This window comes from Leptodactylus fuscus, chromosome 2 (assembly GCF_031893055.1).
Source record: "Leptodactylus fuscus isolate aLepFus1 chromosome 2, aLepFus1.hap2, whole genome shotgun sequence".
Taxonomy (NCBI): domain Eukaryota; kingdom Metazoa; phylum Chordata; class Amphibia; order Anura; family Leptodactylidae; genus Leptodactylus; species Leptodactylus fuscus.
Window position 1 is genome coordinate 33,709,718 of NC_134266.1, and position 20,761 is coordinate 33,730,478.

The 20,761-nt window shown below is 41.3% G+C and overlaps 1 protein-coding gene across 1 annotated transcript in view; it reads left to right on the top strand.

The window, feature by feature from the left end:
- The window catches only part of BLTP2 (bridge-like lipid transfer protein family member 2), a 56,613-nt gene that overhangs the window by 26,904 nt on the left and 8,948 nt on the right, over positions 1-20,761 (top strand). Inside the window, exons 20-34 of the mRNA XM_075263571.1 lie at positions 1,114-1,334; positions 1,783-1,973; positions 2,679-2,778; positions 3,812-3,993; positions 5,344-5,638; positions 5,748-5,905; positions 6,552-6,758; positions 6,887-6,986; positions 7,433-7,615; positions 8,165-8,286; positions 8,596-8,751; positions 10,011-10,132; positions 10,494-10,674; positions 11,190-11,276; positions 11,394-11,504. Of these exons, the coding sequence (XP_075119672.1) occupies positions 1,114-1,334; positions 1,783-1,973; positions 2,679-2,778; positions 3,812-3,993; positions 5,344-5,638; positions 5,748-5,905; positions 6,552-6,758; positions 6,887-6,986; positions 7,433-7,615; positions 8,165-8,286; positions 8,596-8,751; positions 10,011-10,132; positions 10,494-10,674; positions 11,190-11,276; positions 11,394-11,504 (2,416 nt within the window). The remainder of the gene's footprint in view (positions 1-1,113; positions 1,335-1,782; positions 1,974-2,678; positions 2,779-3,811; positions 3,994-5,343; positions 5,639-5,747; positions 5,906-6,551; positions 6,759-6,886; positions 6,987-7,432; positions 7,616-8,164; positions 8,287-8,595; positions 8,752-10,010; positions 10,133-10,493; positions 10,675-11,189; positions 11,277-11,393; positions 11,505-20,761) is intronic.

Below are 20,761 nucleotides of genomic sequence, written 5' to 3' on the forward strand. Positions count from 1 at the left end.
TATATCCTTTCTAAAGGCTATTCCGGCGTCTTATCCCCCCCAAAAAAAGGGGTTTTAATGGTAGAATCCCTTTTAAACATGGCGGACACTCAGGAGCCGGGCAGCTGCCATAGCCGCTGGGTGTCTGCTGTTTTATACAGCAGACACCCAGTGCTAATGCTCGCAATGGGTGCCTGCACTGATCACGAGTGTTAACCCCTCTGGCGCCTCGGTTAAAGCTGACTGAGGTGCCATTCTCCCAGCGATGTGTGAGTGCTGCCATTTTCATCACCAGTACCCGGAGCAAGCTCTGGGGCTGAGATCGAGTTGCTATGACAGCATGGATCCAGGTGCAGGCTCCCTGGCCTGTCATTCAATGGAGTCTATTTGCAGGGGTTTTTTTTTTTTGCAATGCATTAGCATTGTAATGTATTGCATTAGTGATCAGACCCCCTGGGGTTCAACACCCTTCGGCGAAGTTCAAATCACCCCCCTTTCCCTAGAACACATATAAAAGTACTTAAATACTGTGAAACACCTACACATTAGGTATCCCTGTGCCTGCTTTACAAATCTATAAAAAATATTTTTCCCATATGGTAATTGCCGTAGCAGGAAAAAAAAAGTCAAAAGTGCCAAACCGCCATTTTTTCACTGTTTTCCTCTGATAAAAATTTGAATAAAAAGTGACCAAAGCAATAACGATTCCCCAAAATGGTAGAACTGAGAAGTACACCCGGCCCTGCAAAAAAAGACGCCCTATACATCCCTGTACACGGAAGTAAGAAAGCTGGCATACGCTTGTCCTATAGAAGGCTTGGGGTACAGATGTTTATATTCTGGGACCATTTCACTGTGTGAATACGTATACACAGCGGCACGGGTGGTTATTGGGTGCACCTCTGATACATGATCCAAAGATTTTAAATTTAGGACAAGGGATGGAGATAGAAGCAGCACTCGGTTTAGGTCGTCCTTTTATTCGCACATTACAGTCCATACAGGCTTGTGAAAGACTCCTTGTGAGCTGAAGTTGTATGATGGGAGAATAAATTGACCATTTACACTGAGCTACACTCATTCCGTCTCGCTATGTGTCAGTATTTTCCATAAAGTATGTTTTATCATCTACAGGTATGATGACTGCTGCTTCCTTCACTTGCCCGATCTCTGTATGACCTTCGATATGCAGTGGTTGTGCCATGGAAACCCTCACGATCACCATAGTGTAGCACTTCGCTCCCCTGATGTTATTGCAGAATTCTCTGCCATTCAGCCTCATGACTCTTATCGTGCCTTCCGCTCTGAGAACCTCATACTCTCCATCAAAATGGACTTAACCCAGTCCCATACTGGTAAGTAACCTATATCTATCTGCTTTCTCAAGATTTCATTCTGACAGTAAAACTATTACTTGGTATCTTGGGCAAGGCATGCATAGATTGGAGTGTCATGCACACAGTGTAGGTGCTTGGGTTGGGACTTACAAGTTGCTGCAACCCTGACACCATCAGGTCTGGATTTCTTGCAAATGTGTCATGGACATGGCAGCTTGTTGTGACCAGAATATCTCTGACTTTATTTATAAGTGATGCAAACTGGCTGTTTTCCAAAAGGAAGTAAAAGGTCTCTAGTGCCCCCTATAGGTAACTAACCAGCAAGTCAATGTTTGACGCCTAGATCCTTAAAATGACTAGGAATATCAGAGATCCTTATGTATAGTCTGTGCACTTTGGGTGTCTGAGCTCCTCAGTACGGAACAGGGTTCTGGCACCTTTGACACAACTCTTGTTTTCTGCTTAGAAGTCTGCCAGCCCCGCATCTTGGTTTACAGCAGTACCTTACGCTGGATGCAGAATTTCTGGGCGACATGGAGCAGTGTCAGTCGCCCTATCTGTCGTGGAAAGCTTTTCAATAACTTGAAGCCAGGGAAGAAGAAGCTGGGGCAGCACTACAAGCAGCTTTCCTACACCGCCTTATTTCCACAATTACAGGTGAGTCAACCAAGTTATCCCCTATTTAATGGGATTCTATCATTAAAATGACTTTTTTTTTTCTCAATAACACATAAGAATAGCGTAAAGAAAGGCTATTCTTCTCATAATTTTAGATGTCTTCTCTGCGCCACCGTTCGGTAGAAATCCTGGTTTCTTCGGTATGCAAATGAGTTCTCTCGCAGCACCGAGGGCGTGCCCAATGCTGCGAGAGAAATCTCCAGCGCCACCTCTATCTTTGCCTGGAACGGCTCCCTGTGTCATCTTACGGTGCTGGCTTCACACTTCTAGGCATGTGTAGTCGGCGATGCCGTAAGGCCTCGGGCAAAGCCGACTACGCATGCCCACGGCCATTTTCTTGTGGCCGCTTACTCCAGCTTACTGTGTGAGCAGCCACAACAAAATGGCTGAAGAAGATGGAGGCGGCGCTGGAGATTTTTCTAGCAGTATTGGGGACGTCCTCAGTGCTGTTTGAGTGCTGAGGACCGCCCCCAGTGCTGCCAGAGAACTCTTTTGCATACCAAAAACCCAGATTTCTACCGAACGGCGGCACGGAGAAGACATCTAAAGGAAGGAGAAGAATAGCCTTAAGGCTATTCCTACATGTTTTCGAGAAAAAATGTCATTTTAATGACTGAATCCCTTTAAAGTACTAAAATAATCATTGAAATATACGAAGCCTGATGTATCCCATTATATTTCCAGATCCACTACTGGGCATCCTTTGCACAGCAGCGTGGAATTCAGGTTGAATGCAACCAGGGGGAGATCTTCACCCGCGGAGTGCAGAGGCTTATCCCGCAAGGTAAGTGGGAGCAGGGGCATTAACCCTTCAGGTCAGCCTTAACTATAATAAAGGCATGAGAGTGTTACTTTACTGTAACAAGAACAGGATGACTTAGTGGTTTGGACTTAAGCGGGTTGTCGCGATTCTGATGTCCCTTACCCTAGGATACTACACTGTACTATTCCTCTGTTATTCGTACTAGAAATTTATGAATAAGGGAGCGTTCACACTACCGTCGGTGTCCGACATGTAGTGTCCGCTCCTAGTGTCCGCTCAAAATCTGTCGCGGACACTAGCTGTGTCCGTGACACCTGTCATTCACTTGAATGGGCATCGGGTGCGTTCTTTTGCACTCCGTGCCCGTCCTTCCCTGTCCGCAAGTGAAGATGTCCGACTTGAGAAGTCGGGCATCTTCTCTTGCGGACAGGGAAGGACGGGCACGGAGTGCAAAAGAACGCACCCGATGCCCATTCAAGTGAATGACAGGTGTCACGGACACATCTAGTGTCCGCTCCTAGTGTCCGTGACAGATTTTGAGCGGACACTAGGAGCGGACACTACATGTCGTACACCGACGGTAGTGTGAACGCCCCCTAATCTGACAGCTTGGTGTTGCGGTTTGTCACTGCACAGTCTCACACAGTCCATTCATTGCGGTCAGGATTACACTTTGCAGGGACACTTCTTTTGGAGAATACTAACAACTGGTTTGCACCTTACTCCTTTATTTAAAGGACAAATAGTCCAGAATTGTTGTTTTATTAGGAATACAAGTATTTACTAAAACAGACATGTTCGTAGTTGTGGCAGATCCTATAAACTATTCCCCAGGGTAAGACCTCTCCTCCTTATGGTACATACTGAATACTCATATGAAGCGTTACCATGCTGAGCCTTGTTTTCACTGCTTGGTTTGAAACCTCCCAAAAATCTACAAACTAGCCATTTTTATCTGCTATGCTCAATGTCCTTATATACTTATAACAAATGCACATCAATAGTCCATGTACTATGTCTCTAACCATACTTTTATGTAACCTCTCCCTGACAGCTGGCACAGTAATGCGTCGCTTAATCTCCGAATGGAGCGTGCCGCAGATGACCAGCAAATTAAATCTCGTAACCGTCCATCTCATGGCGTCGGCTTGTGATGAGAACGCCGACCACCAGATTGACAATCTCGTACAGAAAACCCATCTGCTCAGCCTGTCATCCTTGAGTTATGAAAGACAGGTAAGAAAACAGAGAAGGGCAGCGCAGACATTACCAAAGCTGCTTCTGTAGGAATTGAACTGCATCTGCCATGGGAAGGTTATTGTAATGTATAGCAATGAGTTTATTTTCTTTCTGTGGTACGCTCAGGATTTTATTGTTTTTATTTTATTTCACGTGTTTCCCCTTTACTTTGTCCACCAATCCTATCCTACTAATATTATCCTTCCTACTAATTGGATGTTTGTTCCTCAATCACGCAAAAATAGCTGAACGGATTTGCATGAAATTTGCCACATACATAGATAGGAACCCCGATTAAAACATAAGCTACTTTTTATCCCGGTAAATGACGTCACTACATGACCGCAGTGAAGGAATTTAGGTTCACACTACACTAAAGGACCTGAGATGACGTCATCACAGGTCCTTGAGCCATTCTCAGATAGGATCGTGCTAGGCAGTGGGCGGAGCTATATAGGATGAAGCTGGACCGTGTGAAAGCTGAAGAAAATGGAGTCTCATAGAAGATCAGGAGACTACAGAACATGCAGGCTGTGTGAGGGCAAGAGGAGTATATCGGGTGTAGAGTTTCAGTAGTACTAAAGGGAATGTGTTGTTCTGCCTCTGATGGGGGAGGGGGGAGAACTTTGGCACATTTCAGCAACATCTGTTCAGCCCTTTGTAACACAGAAGCTGCTCACACAGTCACATAACAAAACCCCTGTAATCACAATTGCCCGATGTAGCAGAGTTTAGGCAGCGCTGTAGCACACCTCTATAGGCTCTACATATGCAAACATGTACATACAGCTGGGTATCCTATGCATATGCATTGATGTAGCAGAGCCGAGATACGGGAGCAGGCTGATCGAACTGTGGCAAATTTCTGAAACATCCGTTCAGCCATTTCCAACACAGAAGCTGCTCAGACACTGACATAAGAACACCCCTCTAATTCAAATGGCCAGATGTAGCAGAGCTTAGGCAGCGTTGTAGCACAGCTGAGTACACTCTCCATATGCAGAGATGTACATACAACTGAGTATGTTGCGCATATGTGGCGATGTAGCAGAGCCGAGACGCGGGAGCAGGCGGATCATCCACAACAGCAGTAGGACTAGTATAGCTGTAGTCCTAAGGAGGACATTGAGTCGAATGCAAACTTGGGTAATACAGCAGTCACTCAAAGGTTAAAGAGGTTGTCCAGGCCCAATAAATTATAATTTAAAATAAATATATATATATATATATATATATATATATATATATTAATTAATTTAATTTATATAATACAATTTTTTTTACATTGTACAATTGCTTATTTCTTTCCCCCACCATTTTTCTAAGATGACTTTTTCTACCTGACAGGAATTGTCTGCCACTGGCGAGGAGAACCCTACCTACACCCATCGCCTCCATCTGGTCGATCTTCGTGCATCGTGGACCACGTTGAACAGAGATATAGCGTTTGGACTGTATGATGGTTACAAGAAGGCAGCTATATTGAAGCGCAATCTTTCCACAGAGGCCTTAAAAGGACTAAAAATTGACACTCAGCTTCAAGCTAAGAAACTAAAACGTGGCTCCATGCGCAGCTTCCCGCCACCTAAAAAAGTAGCACCACCTGTTGTCACTGGACGGACCGAGCGATCTCCATCAGGAGGTGCGACATGTTATCTTTATGACCTGGTTACTATTGCTTCTTCCATTTGCTGGTATTTCGGTATTTGTCGCACCCATTGATTCTCTTTTGTCGCTGTGGTTTACTCTAGGAGCGGACATGCTGCAGAAGCTGATCGAAGAGACTGATAAGTTTGTGGTGTTCACTGAAGAAGAGTCAGGAGTGAGCGAGCAGTTGTGTGGCAAAGCCGCGTGTCAGGATAATGACATCTATAACCACAACTGGCTCATTGAGCTGGTAAATTGCCAGGTAGGCCATGGGGCGCAAAGTGATTTGGCTCCACTTCTGCTTCACAGGCCATGTGATGTCACATTCATAGGTCATATGGCCTGTATGCAACTCAGTCCCATTCAAGTTATTGGGGCTGAACTGCAATACCAAGTACTGTTGCTGTAAAATGTATGGTTTAGTGTGAAGTGGCTGCAGAGTAAGTCATCATTCGATAAACCTGGAAAACCCGTTTAAAGTGAATAAGGCAGAGCTGCAATGGCATACACAACGTGGGGAAAGATGTGGCGTCGTTCTTTGGTAAAAACCCCTTTAAGGTAGTAGGTAGAGATGAGCGAGTACTGTTCGGATCAGCCGATCCAAACAGCACGCACGCATTGAAATGAATGGACGTAGCCGGCACGCGGGGGGTTAAGCGGCCGGCGTCAAAGCGGAACTACCAGGTGCTTCCATTCATTTCAATGCGTGCATGCTGTTTGGATCGGCCGATCCGAACAGTACTCGCTCATCTCTAGTAGTAGGTGAAGAAGATGCTGTGAAATGACTGTAGAAGTAAAAAGCGGCAGCAAATCCAAGCCACTGAGTCACGTGTTCTAAATATACATGAACAAAGGTCTTATTTATCTGGTCGTATGTGTGTTTATACGTCTTGGCCTTGTCTCGGCAGATGGTGCTTCGAGGAGCAGAGACTGAAGGCTGCGTGATTGTTTCTGCTGCAAAAGCCCAGCTCTTACAGTGCCAACACCACCCATCCTGGTATGGAGACACCCTAAAGCAGAAGACTTCATGGACCTGCCAGCTGGACAGCATGCAGTACTTTGCCACCACTGAGAGTAGTCCAAGCGATGGAGAGGATGGCCAACGGTGGCTGGAGGTTGGTCTAGCCCCACTCATATATATGTATTTGGCGTTTTATAGTATTTTGCAGTTTATACCAGATATCCTAATGATTGTGTATGGAGATTTAATGGATAGATATCTGATGCTTCACTTGTCAAATAGGTTAAGAACATCGAGGAGCATCGTCACAGGAACCTGGACTCTGTGCAGGAGCTCATGGAGAGTGGCCAAGCAGTCGGCGGCATGGTCAGCACCACCACAGGTGAGGATGTGTTATGATTTTATGGGCGGGTTCACAACTGTGCCTGGTCTCCGCTTTGAAGGTTTCCGTCTTCTGCCCGAGAAACTGGACAGGAGACGGAAACCGGAAGTCATTTTTCAAACCCATTCATTTACCCGGGAGCGTCTTCTGCCTCTCCGCAGCAGTTTTTTTTAAAATTGGAGACAGTCGGACATGCAGGACTTTGGGTCCGGTTAAAGAAAAACCTATGTCGCTGCCGAAACCAGAAGACACTCAGGGGCAGACATTGACTTCTGGGTTTACGTCTCCTGTCAGGTTTTCTCGGGCAGAAGACGGAAACCCACAAAGCGGAGACCGGGCTCAGGTGTGAACCTGCCCTTAGCTGTATAGCCTAATAAAAAGATGGCAATATTTTGGGGGATTTGCTCATATTTCTAGCGTTTTTTTGGGTTTTTTTTCTCTTACAGACTGGAGTCAGCCAGCAGAGGCGCAACAAAACCAACAAGTGCAGAGAATAATCTCCCGCTGTAATTGCCACATGTACTACATCAGCTACAGTCACGATATAGACCCTGAGCTGGCTCTGCAGATTAAACCTCCGCCAACACCAGTACACCCAGAGAAGGAAGACCTGTTGAAAGGACAAGAAGGTATGCCGTTTGCACTTCTGTCGCTTCATTCACTGCTAATGTAATCCTTGGCAGCCCCATGGAAGTGTATGGAGCGATGGTCACACAAGGGCACTAGAGTTTCATTTAAGGGATTTTTGGTCCCTTGTCCTCCTGATCAATGGGTGGCCGGTGATCGAGCCCAGTCCTGTGGACAAAGGGATAATTGTCCATAACGGCACAACCCCTTTAATTGCTCTTGCTTGTATAGTGCTAACATATTCTGCAAAACTTTACGGGTGTTGTCACTCATGGACAACTTAGCATTGCAACTTCAAATCGCAATGTGTATTACTACTGTACATGAAACCTAATAATGGTGAAATGGTTGTGTTCTAGCTTGTAAGGCGTTGCTCAGCAATTGTCAGAAATAATACCTTGCTGGATTTGTACAAGACCGTATCCACAATCATACGTTGCGACAGCATGACATTTTTTTACCTTAATGTCATTCATCCAAAAATCCCTGTTGAGCCCTAGTCTTATAGGACATGTACTTGAATGCGTGAAGAATCCTCTTGTTTATTGCAGCTGCTGCTGATACCTTTACTTTGAAACACCAGCACCTGGAAATCTCCACCAACCCCGCACAGTACGCCATGATATTGGACATCGTCAATAACTTACTGCTGCATGTGGAGCCAAAGCGAAAGGTATGTGATTAGAGATGAGCGAGTACTGTTCGGATCAGCCGATCCGAACAGCACGCTCCATAGAAATGAATGGATGCACCTGGTACTTCCGCCTTGATGGCGGCCGGCCGCTTAACCCCCCGCGTGCCGGCTACGTCCATTCATTTCTATGCGAGCGTGCTGTTCGGATCGGCTGATCCGAACAGTACTCTCTCATCTCTATATGTGATCTGCTGCTTACTGTAACATATACACATTATTGTATATACATATACATAGTGTTTGGCAACATCTGATGTGTAATAATTTTATCTCTTGTGATATCACTAGGAACACAGCGAGAAAAAGCAGCGCGTGCGATTCCAGTTGGAGATCTCCAGTAACCCTGAGGAGCAGCGAAGCAGCATCCTACATCTCCAAGAAGCCGTCCGCCAGCATGTGTTACAAATACGACTGATGGAGAAACAAATGTATTCTGTGGTGAAGGTGAGATCATCTTGTAGACTTCCTTTATAATTTTGAGACTTAGGGTGATCCTTAGCAATAGGTTTTACGCTACATAATACGTCTGGGCATGAATGTTGGCCTTATCCCTCAGTTTTGGCAGGACCAGCCATCCATGTAATGTTTAGATGTGGTAGATAACTTTGTATTTTTGTTCTTGAAAAGAGAAATTTACCCCCAGAGGTGTCTGGTTGTGCCTTTCTGCCCATTGATCACACACGCACGCTCAGTTGAGCACGCTTGAGTAAAGGGGGACGAATAGCTGAGCGTTTAGCTTACTACTATGTAAGGTGTATGGCCTAAGACTTGATTTTTGAGGTGGCTGCCTGGTAATCTCATTGTAGTTTGCAATATTTCTGGCCTTTCAGTAATGGACATCTCTTCTCCATGCAATGACCTCCTGGTCGATATATATGGCGTGATTTTGTAACCAGCCATAACCACTGTCTAAGTGAGGGAGCGGACTGCAACCAGAGCTACTGCTGAGATAGGAAGGGAATGATGGCCTCCTTCAATTCCCATTAGACAGCCATGGTGCAGTGATCATAGATGATGCTGGAAGTCATCCGTGATCCGTGTAGGGATATCCGTGTAGCGTACATGATATTTTTGCCATCAAAAGATGAAATACAATAGAAATACTGATACCAATACTACCGATATAGGTCAGTGCGATTTGATATGGACGTCTTCAAAATGGATCTGGCAAAACGATCCTGGCTCTGTTAAAGGGGTCCTGATACAAATATAAGCTGTATTCACACGATTGTGTTGCTCAGCCTTGTACTGTCCATGAAAGAAATCTGTTGAGAATGTATGGAGTCGTGTTATAGGTTAGAAGTGTCGGGACCCTGAGTGATCAGCAGAACAGGGGCTGGAATGGTTCTTGTGATGCAGCACTGGACACATCATGTATGTGCTGTCATATGGACCACACATGGAAACGTTCTGGTCTCCATTTTCCAGGGTTTCAGTGGTGGACAGCCAGCAGTCTGACCCTGATCATGTGTCGCTCCATCTCTGTCCCAGATCCATGGGACATTTCATTGTATTCACAAACCCATTCACCTCCTAGATCCCAGAGAGCACACGTCTGCGCACCTCAGTTGTATGACTATGGGGTTATGGGGATAAGTGTCGTTTGTGGTACCACCCCTTTAAAAATGGAAAACAAGGACTAAATCATACCGTGACAGCATCTCCTGTCTTGTGTCAAGTAAAACCTTTACTTTGTCTTCCAGTTGCTTCATGACGAGAGCAAGAACGAGTCTTTAAATGATCAACATCTTAAACTACAAGGACAACTCTTCCAGGAGAAGATGGACCTGCAGCAAAAGAGCGAAGAACTGAACATCCTCATCAGGTACCTCCCAAACATGTCAATGTACAACCCAAATTGTTCTAAGAGGACATCTCGATTCTCCTGCGTGTCTAAGTAAATGGCTATATTGTACGGTTCCTCTATTATTCCTCCTTGAAATGTATGAATAACTTGACAGCAGAGTGTTACAAGTTTGGGATATGGCTATTCATTGTGCCATTGTGACAGTACCAGACTTTGTAATACTTCCCCCTATGCCAAAGACAATGCTAACACCAAATTATCAACATTTCCAGGAGGAATAACTGAGGCATAACACAAAATTTCATCGGAAATTCAAGTATTTACTAAGAGCTGACTGCTCCTCTGCAATGACCATTTCATGTTGACCGTTTTATTACAGATGTTTCAAAGACTTCCAGCTGCAAAGAGCAAATAAGATGGAATTGCGCAAACCGCCGGAAGACGTCAGCGTGGCTCGCCGTACGGAATTTTACTTTGCGCAGGCACGATGGAGACTCACTGAGCAGGATGGACAATTGGGCATTGCAGAGTTAGAATTACAGAGGTTCCTGTATAGCAAGGTAGGAAGAGTTCTAGGAAGGGAAGGGTGTTGAGATCTTTGTGGACCTGGTTTATCCGTGTGTTATATTGTGGCCCAGTTATGGATTGACTTTTTTTTTCCTCACAAACACGGGGAGAACATACAAACTCCTTGCAGATGTTATTCCTGGTGGGATTCAAACCCAGGACTCCAGAACTGCAAGGTTGCAGTGTTGCCCCCCGTTATAGATAGACTTATAATATCACATTCCTTCAGTGGCCACTACAGAAGAAATGTATGGCCAAGTAAAATGATTAGAAGGGGAGCAGATTTAGACATCCCCTTTAATAGGATCATTACTCCAGCCATAGACAACATCTGCAAGGAGTTTGTATATTCTCCCCGAGTTTGCACGAGTTTCCTCTGTGTAGTCCAGTAGATTGTGAGCCCTACATGTGACAGTGTCTGCAGAATATGTTGCTGCTTTATAAGTAATAAAATATATCAATAAGCACTAAGAACTTTCCTCTTTATATAACACTTTATATAACATAGGTTAATAAGTCTGATGACACTGCAGAGCATCTGCTAGAACTGGGCTGGTTCACCATGAACAATCTGCTGCCTAATGCCGTTTACAAGGTAAGGATAGCAAAGCTTTAGTCCATGCATTCAGCTCAGCAATAGTTTTTGGTGTTTTTATTGCCTTGCAGTCTAAATGGCACCATATTGTTACCTGCATGTCCTTTCCTTCCACAGGTGGCGCTGCGACCTCAGAGTCCTGCTCAGTCAGGCAGACAACTAGCGCTGAGACTGTACAGCAAAGTCCGTCCACCCGTCGGCGGCATCTCCATAAAAGAGCACTTTGAAGTAAAAGCCTTTATTCTTCTTTATATATTACTACCATATATATGCGCACACATAAATATGCGCGCACATATATATGCGTGCACATAACTACCATATATATATATAACTACCATAAATATGCGCGCACATAACTACCATATATATAACTACCATAAATATGCGCGCACATAAATACCATATATAACTACCATAAATATGCGCGCACATAAATATGCGCGCACATAAATATGCGCGCACATAAATACCATATAGATATAACTACCATATATATGCGCGCACATAACTACCATATATATAACTACCATATATAACTACCATAAATATGCGTGCACATAAATATGCGTGCACATAAATACCATATATATGACTACCATAAATATGCGCGCATATAACTACTATATATATATATATATATATATATATATTTATATATATAACTACCAGAAATATGCGTGCACAAAATATGCGCGCACATAACTACCATAAATATGCGCGCACATAAATATGCGCGCACATAACTACCATATATATATATAACTACCATATATATAACTAACAGAAATATGCGTGCACATAAATATGCGCGCACATAACTACCATATATATAACTACCATATATATGCGTGCACATAAATATGCGTGCACATAAATATGCGTGCACATAAATACCATATATATAACTACCATAAATATGCGCGCACATAAATATGCGCGCACATAAATACCATATATATAACTACCATATATATGCGCGCACATAAATATGCGCGCACATAACTACCATATAACTACCATATATATAACTACCTTAAATATGCGCTCACATAAATATGCGCGCACATAAATACCATATATATATAACTGCACATAGCTATGCGCGCACATAGCTACCATATATATAACTACCATAAATATGCGTGCACATAAATACCATATATATATATATATATATATATATATATATATATATATATATATGGTAGTTATGTGCACGCATATTTATGTGCACGCATATTTATGTAGTTATATATGGTATATATATATATATATATATATATATATATATATATATATGGTAGTTATGTGCGCGCATATTTATGTGCGCGCATATATATGGTAGTTATATATATGGTATTTATGTGCGCGCATATTTATGGTAGTTATATATGGTATTTATGTGCGCGCATATTTATGTGCACGCATATATATGGTAGTTATATATATGGTAGTTATGTGCGCGCATATTTATGTGCACGCATATTTCTGTTAGTTATATATATGGTAGTTATATATATATATATGGTAGTTATGTGCGCGCATATTTATGTGCGCGCATATTTATGGTAGTTATGTGCACGCATATTTCTGGTAGTTATATATATAAATATATAGTAGATATATATATATATATATATATATATATATATATATATATATATATATATATATATATATATATATATATATATCTACTATATATTTATATATATATAAATATGCGCGCACATAAATATGCGCGCACATAAATACCATATATATAACTGCACATAGCTATGCTATTATATATCCATAACTACCATATATATATAACTATTTATGTGCGCGCATATTTATGGTAGTTATATATATGGTATTTATGTGCGCGCATATTTATGTGCGCGCATATAAATACCATATATATAACTACCATAAATATGCGCGCACATAAATAGTTATATATATATGGTAGTTATGGATATATAATAGCATAGCTATGTGCAGTTATATATATGGTATTTATGTGCGCGCATATTTATGGTAGTTATATATATGGTAGTTATATGGTAGTTATGTGCGCGCATATTTATGTGCGCGCATATATATGGTAGTTATATATATGGTATTTATGTGCGCTGGTATTTATGTGCGCGCGTATTTATGTGCGCGCGTATTTATGTGCGCGCATATTTATGGTAGTTATATATGGTATTTATGTGCGCGCATAGTTATGTGCGCGCATATTTATGTGCGCGCATATTTATGGTAGTTATATATGGTATTTATGTGCGCGCATATTTATGTGCGCGCATATTTATGTGCGCGCATATTTATGTGCGCGCATATTTATGTGCGCGCATATTTATGTGCGCGCATATTTATGTGCGCGCATATTTATGTGCGCGCATATTTATGTGCGCGCATATTTATGTGCGCGCATATTTATGTGCGCGCATATTTATGTGCGCGCATATTTATGTGCGCGCATATTTATGTGCGCGCATATTTATGTGCGCGCATATTTATGTGCGCGCATATTTATGTGCGCGCATATTTATGGTAGTTATATATGGTATTTATGTGCGCGCATATTTATGGTAGTTATATATATGGTATTTATGTGCGCGCGTATTTATGTGCGCGCGTATTTATGTGCGCGCGTATTTATGTGCGCGCGTATTTATGTGCGCGCGTATTTATGTGCGCGCGTATTTATGTGCGCGCGTATTTATGTGCGCGCGTATTTATGTGCGCGCGTATTTATGTGCGCGCATATTTATGGTAGTTATATATATGGTATTTATATGCGCGCACATAAATATGCGCGCACATAAATATGCGCGCACATAAATATGCGCGCACATAAATATGCGCGCACATAAATATGCGCGCACATAAATATGCGCGCACATAAATATGCGCGCACATAAATATGCGCGCACATAAATATGCGCGCACATAAATATGCGCGCACATAAATATGCGCGCACATAAATATGCGCGCACATAAATATGCGCGCACATAAATATGCGCGCACATAAATATGCGCGCACATAAATATGCGCGCACATAAATATGCGCGCACATAAATACCATATATATAACTACTAAATATGCGCGCACATAAATATGCGCGCACATAAATATGCGCGCACATAAATATGTGCGCACATAAATACCATATATATAACTATGTGCGCGCATATTTATGGTAGTTATGTGCGCGCATATTTATGTGCGCGCATATTTATGTGCGCGCATATTTATGTGCGCGCATATAAATACCATATATATAACTACCATAAATATGCGCGCATATAAATACCATATATATCACTATCATATTTGTGCGCGCATATTTGTGCGCGCATATTTGTGCGCGCATATTTGTGCGCGCATATTTGTGCGCGCATATTTGTGCGCGCATATTTGTGCGCGCATATTTGTGCGCGCATATTTGTGCGCGCATATTTGTGCGCGCATATTTGTGTGCGCGCATATTTGTGTGCGCGCATATTTGTGTGCGCGCATATTTATGTGCGCGCATATTTATGTGCGCGCATATTTATGGTAGTTATATATATGGTATTTATGCGCGCGCATATTTATGGTAGTTATATATATGGTATTTATGCGCGCGCATATTTATGGTAGTTATATATATGGTATTTATGTGCTCGCATATTTATGTGCGCGCATATTTATGTGCGCGCATATTTATGGTAGTTATATATATGGTATTTATGTGCGCGCATATTTATGTGCGCGCATATTTATGTGCGCGCATATTTATGGTAGTTATATATATATATGGTAATTATATATATATATATATATATATATATATGGTAGTATATTTATGCGCACATATATATGATAGTTATATATTTAAGGTAGTTATATATTTGGTAGTTATGTGCGCGCATATTTATGTGCCCGCATATTTATGGTAGTTATGTGCGTGCATATTTATATGCGCGCATATATATGGTAGTTATATATGGTAGTTATGTGCACGCATATTTATGTGCGCGCATATATATGGTAGTTATATATATGGTAGTTATGTGCGCGCATATTTATGTGCGCGCATATTTATGTGCGCGCATATTTATGTGCGCGCATATTTATGTGCGCGCATATTTATGTGCGCGCATATTTATGTGCGCGCATATTTATGGTAGTTATATATATGGTATTTATGTGCGCGCATATTTATGTGCGCGCATATTTATGTGCGCGCATATTTATGTGCGCGCATATTTATGTGCGCGCATATTTATGTGCGCGCATATTTATGTGCGCGCATATTTATGTGCGCGCATATTTATGTGCGCGCATATTTATGTGCGCGCACATTTCTTTTAGTTATATATATGGTAGTTATATATATGGTAGTTATGTGCGTGCATAGTTATGTGCGTGCATATTTATGTGCACGCATATTTCTGTTCGTTATATATATGGTAGTTATATATATGGTAGTTATGTGCGTGCATAGTTATATGCGTGCATATTTATGTGCACGCATATTTCTGTTAGTTATATATATGGTAGTTATGTGCGTGCATAGTTATGTGCGTGCATATTTATGTGCACGCATATTTCTGTTATATATATGGTAGTTATGTGCGCGCATATTTATGTGCACGCATATATATGGTAGTTATGTGCGCGCATATTTATGTGCACGCATATTTATGGTTATATATATATGGTAGTTATGTGCACGCATATTTATGTGCACGCATATTTATGGTAGTTATATATGGTAGATATATATATATATATATATATAGAGATATGGTATTTATGTGCGCGCGTATTTATGTGCGCGCGTATTTATGTGCGCGCGTATTTATGTGCGCGCGTATTTATGTGCGCGCGTATTTATGTGCGCGCGTATTTATGTGCGCGCGTATTTATGTGCGCGCGTATTTATGTGCGCGCGTATTTATGTGCGCGCGTATATATGTGCGCGCGTATATATGTGCGCGCGTATATATGTGCGCGCGTATATATGTGCGCGCGTATTTATGTGCGCGCACATTTCTTTTAGTTATATATATGGTAGTTATATATATGGTAGTTATGTGCGTGCATAGTTATGTGCGTGCATAGTTATGTGCGCGCATAGTTATGTGCGCGCATAGTTATGTGCGCGCATATAAATACCATATATATAACTACCATAAATATGCGCGCACATAAATATGCGCGCACATGAATATGCGCGCACATGAATACCATATATATAACTACCATAAATATGCGCGCACATAAATACCATATATATAACTACCATAAATATGCGCGCACATAAATATGCGCGAACATAAATATGCGCGCACATAAATACCATATATAACTACCATAAATATGCGCGCACATAAATATGCGCGCACATAAATATGCGCGCACATAAATATGCGCGCACATAAATATGCGCGCACATAAATATGCGCGCACATAAAGACGCGCGCACATAAATACGCACGCACATAAATACCATATATATAACTACCATAAATATGCGCGCACATAAATATGCGCGCACATAAATACCATATATAACTACCATAAATATGCGCGCACATAAATATGCGTGCACATAAATATGCGCGCACATAAATATGCGCGCACATAAATATGCGCGCACATAAATATGCGCGCACATAAATACGCGCGCACATAAATACGCGCGCACATAAATACCATATATATAACTACCATAAATATGCGCGCACATAAATACCATATATATAACTGCACATAGCTAGCTATTATATATCCATAACTACCATATATATAACTATTTATGTGCGCGCATATTTATGGTAGTTATATATATGGTATTTATATGCGCGAACATAAATATGCGCGCACATAAATATGCGCGCACATAAATATGCGCGCACATAAATATGCGCGCACATAATTATGCGCGCACATAATTATGCGCGCACATAAATATGCGCGCACATAAATATGCGCGCACATAATTATGCGCGCACATAATTATGCGCGCACATAAATATGCGCGCACATAAATATGCGCGCACATAAATATGCGCGCACATAAATACCATATGTATATAACTACCATAAATATGCGCGCACATAAATATGCGCGCACATAAATATGCGCGCACATAAATACTATATATAACTACCATATATATGCGGGCACATAAATATGCGCGCATATAACTACCTTAAATATATAACTATCATATATATGTGCGCATAAATATACTACCATATATATATATATATATATATATATATATATATATATATAATTACCATATATATATATAACTACCATAAATATGCGCGCACATAAATATGCGCGCACATAAATATGCGCGCACATAAATATGCGCGCACATAAATATGCGCGCACATAAATACCATATATATAACTACCATAAATATGCGCGCACATAAATATGCGCGCACATAAATATGCGAGCACATAAATACCATATATAGAACTACCATAAATATGCGCGCGCATAAATACCATATATATAACTACCATAAATATGCGCGCGCATAAATACCATATATATAACTACCATAAATATGCGCGCACATAAATATGCGCGCACATAAATATGCGCGCACATAAATATGCGCGCACATAAATATGCGCGCACATAAATATGCGCGCACATAAATATGCGCGCACATAAATATGCGCGCACATAAATATGCGCGCACATAAATATGCGCGCACATAAATATGCGCGCACATAAATACGCGCGCACATAAATACGCGCGCACATAAATACCATATATATAACTACTAAATATGCGCGCACATAAATATGCGCGCACATAAATATGTGCGCACATAAATACCATATATATAACTATGTGCGCGCATATTTATGGTAGTTATGTGCGCGCATATTTATGGTAGTTATGTGCGCGCATATTTATGGTAGTTATGTGCGCGCATAGTTATGGTAGTTATGTGCGCGCATAGTTATGTGCGCGCATAGTTATGTGCGCGCATAGTTATATGCGCGCATAGTTATGTGCGCGCATAGTTATGTGCGCGCATAGTTATGTGCGCGCATAGTTATGTGCGCGCATAGTTATGTGCGCGCATAGTTATGTGCGCGCATAGTTATGTGCGCGCATAGTTATGTGCGCGCATAGTTATGTGCGCGCATAGTTATGTGCGCGCATAGTTATGTGCGCGCATAGTTATGTGCGCGCATAGTTATGTGCGCGCATAGTTATGTGCGCGCATAGTTATGTGCGCGCATAGTTATGTGCGCGCATAGTTATGTGCGCGCATATAAATACCATATATATAACTACCATAAATATGCGCGCATATAAATACCATATATATAACTACCATAAATATGCGCGCATATAAATACCATATATATAACTACCATAAATATGCGCGCACATAAATATGCGCGCACATAAATACCATATATAACTACCATATATATGCGCGCACATAAATATGCGCGCACATAAATATGCGCGCACATAAATATGCGCGCACATAAATATGCGCGCACATAAATATGCGCGCACATAAATATGCGCGCACATAAATATGCGCGCACATAAATATGCGCGCACATAAATATGCGCGCACATAAATATGCGCGCACATAAATATGCGCGCACATAAATATGCGCGCACATAAATATGCGCGCACATAAATATGCGCGCACATAAATATGCGCGCACATAAATATGCGCGCACATAAATATGCGCGCACATAAATATGCGCGCACATAAATACGCGCGCACATAAATACCATATATATATCTACTAAATATGCGCGCACATAAATATGCGCGCACATAAATATGTGCGCACATAAATACCATATATATAACTATGTGCGCGCATATTTATGGTAGTTATGTGCGCGCATATTTATGGTAGTTATTTGCGCGCATATTTATGTGCGCGCATATTTATGTGCGCGCATATTTATGTGCGCGCATATTTATGTGCGCGCATATTTATGTGCGCGCATATTTATGTGCGCGCATATTTATGTGCGCGCATATTTATGTGCGCGCATATTTATGTGCGCGCATATTTATGTGCGCGCATATTTATGTGCGCGCATATTTATGTGCGCGCATATTTATGTGCGCGCATATTTATGTGCGCGCATATTTATGTGCGCGCATATTTATGTGCGCGCATATTTATGTGCGCGCATATTTATGTGCGCGCATATTTATGTGCGCGCATATTTATGTGCGCGCATATTTATGTGCGCGCATATTTATGTGCGCGCATATTTATGTGCGCGCATATTTATGTGCGCGCATATTTATGTGCGCGCATATAAATACCATATATATAACTACCATAAATATGCGCGCATATAAATACCATATATATAACTACCATAAATATGCGCGCATATAAATACCATATATATAACTACCATAAATATGCGCGCACATAAATATGCGCGCACATAAATACCATATATAACTACCATAAATATGCGCGCACATAAATATGCGGCGCTCATATTTGTGCGCGCATATTTATGTGCGCGCATATTTATGTGCGCGCATATTTATGTGCGCGCATATTTATGTGCGCGCATATTTATGTGCGCGCATATTTATGGTAGTTATATATATGGTATTTATGCGCGCGCATATTTATGGTAGTTATATATATGGTATTTATGCGCGCGCATATTTATGGTAGTTATATATATGGTATTTATGTGCTCGCATATTTATGTGCGCGCATATTTATGGTAGTTATATATATATATATATATATGGTATATAGTAGTATATTTATGCGCACATATATATGATAGTTATATATTTAAGGTAGTTATATATTTGGTAGTTATGTGCGCGCATATTTATGTGCCCGCATATTTATGGTAGTTATGTGCGTGCATATTTATATGCGCGCATATATATGGTAGTTATATATGGTAGTTATGTGCACGCATATTTATGTGCGCGCATATATATGGTAGTTATATATATGGTAGTTATGTGCGCGCATATTTATATGCGCGCATATTTATGGTAGTTATATATATGGTATTTATATGCGCGCACATAAATATGCGCGCACATAACTATGCACGCACATAACTACCATAAATATGCGCGCACATAACTACCATAAATATGCGCGCACATAACTACCATAAATATGCGCGCACATAACTACCATAAATATGCGCGCACATAACTACCATAAATATGCGCGCACATAACTACCATAAATATGCGCGCACATAACTACCATAAATATGCGCGCACATAACTACCATAAATATGCGCGCACATAACTACCATAAATATGCGCGCACATAACTACCATAAATATGCGCGCACATAACTACCATAAATATGCGCGCACATAGTTATATATATGGTATTTATGTGCGCGCGTATTTATGTGCGCGCGTATTTATGTGCGCGCGTATTTGTGCGCGCGTATTTGTGCGCGCGTATTTGT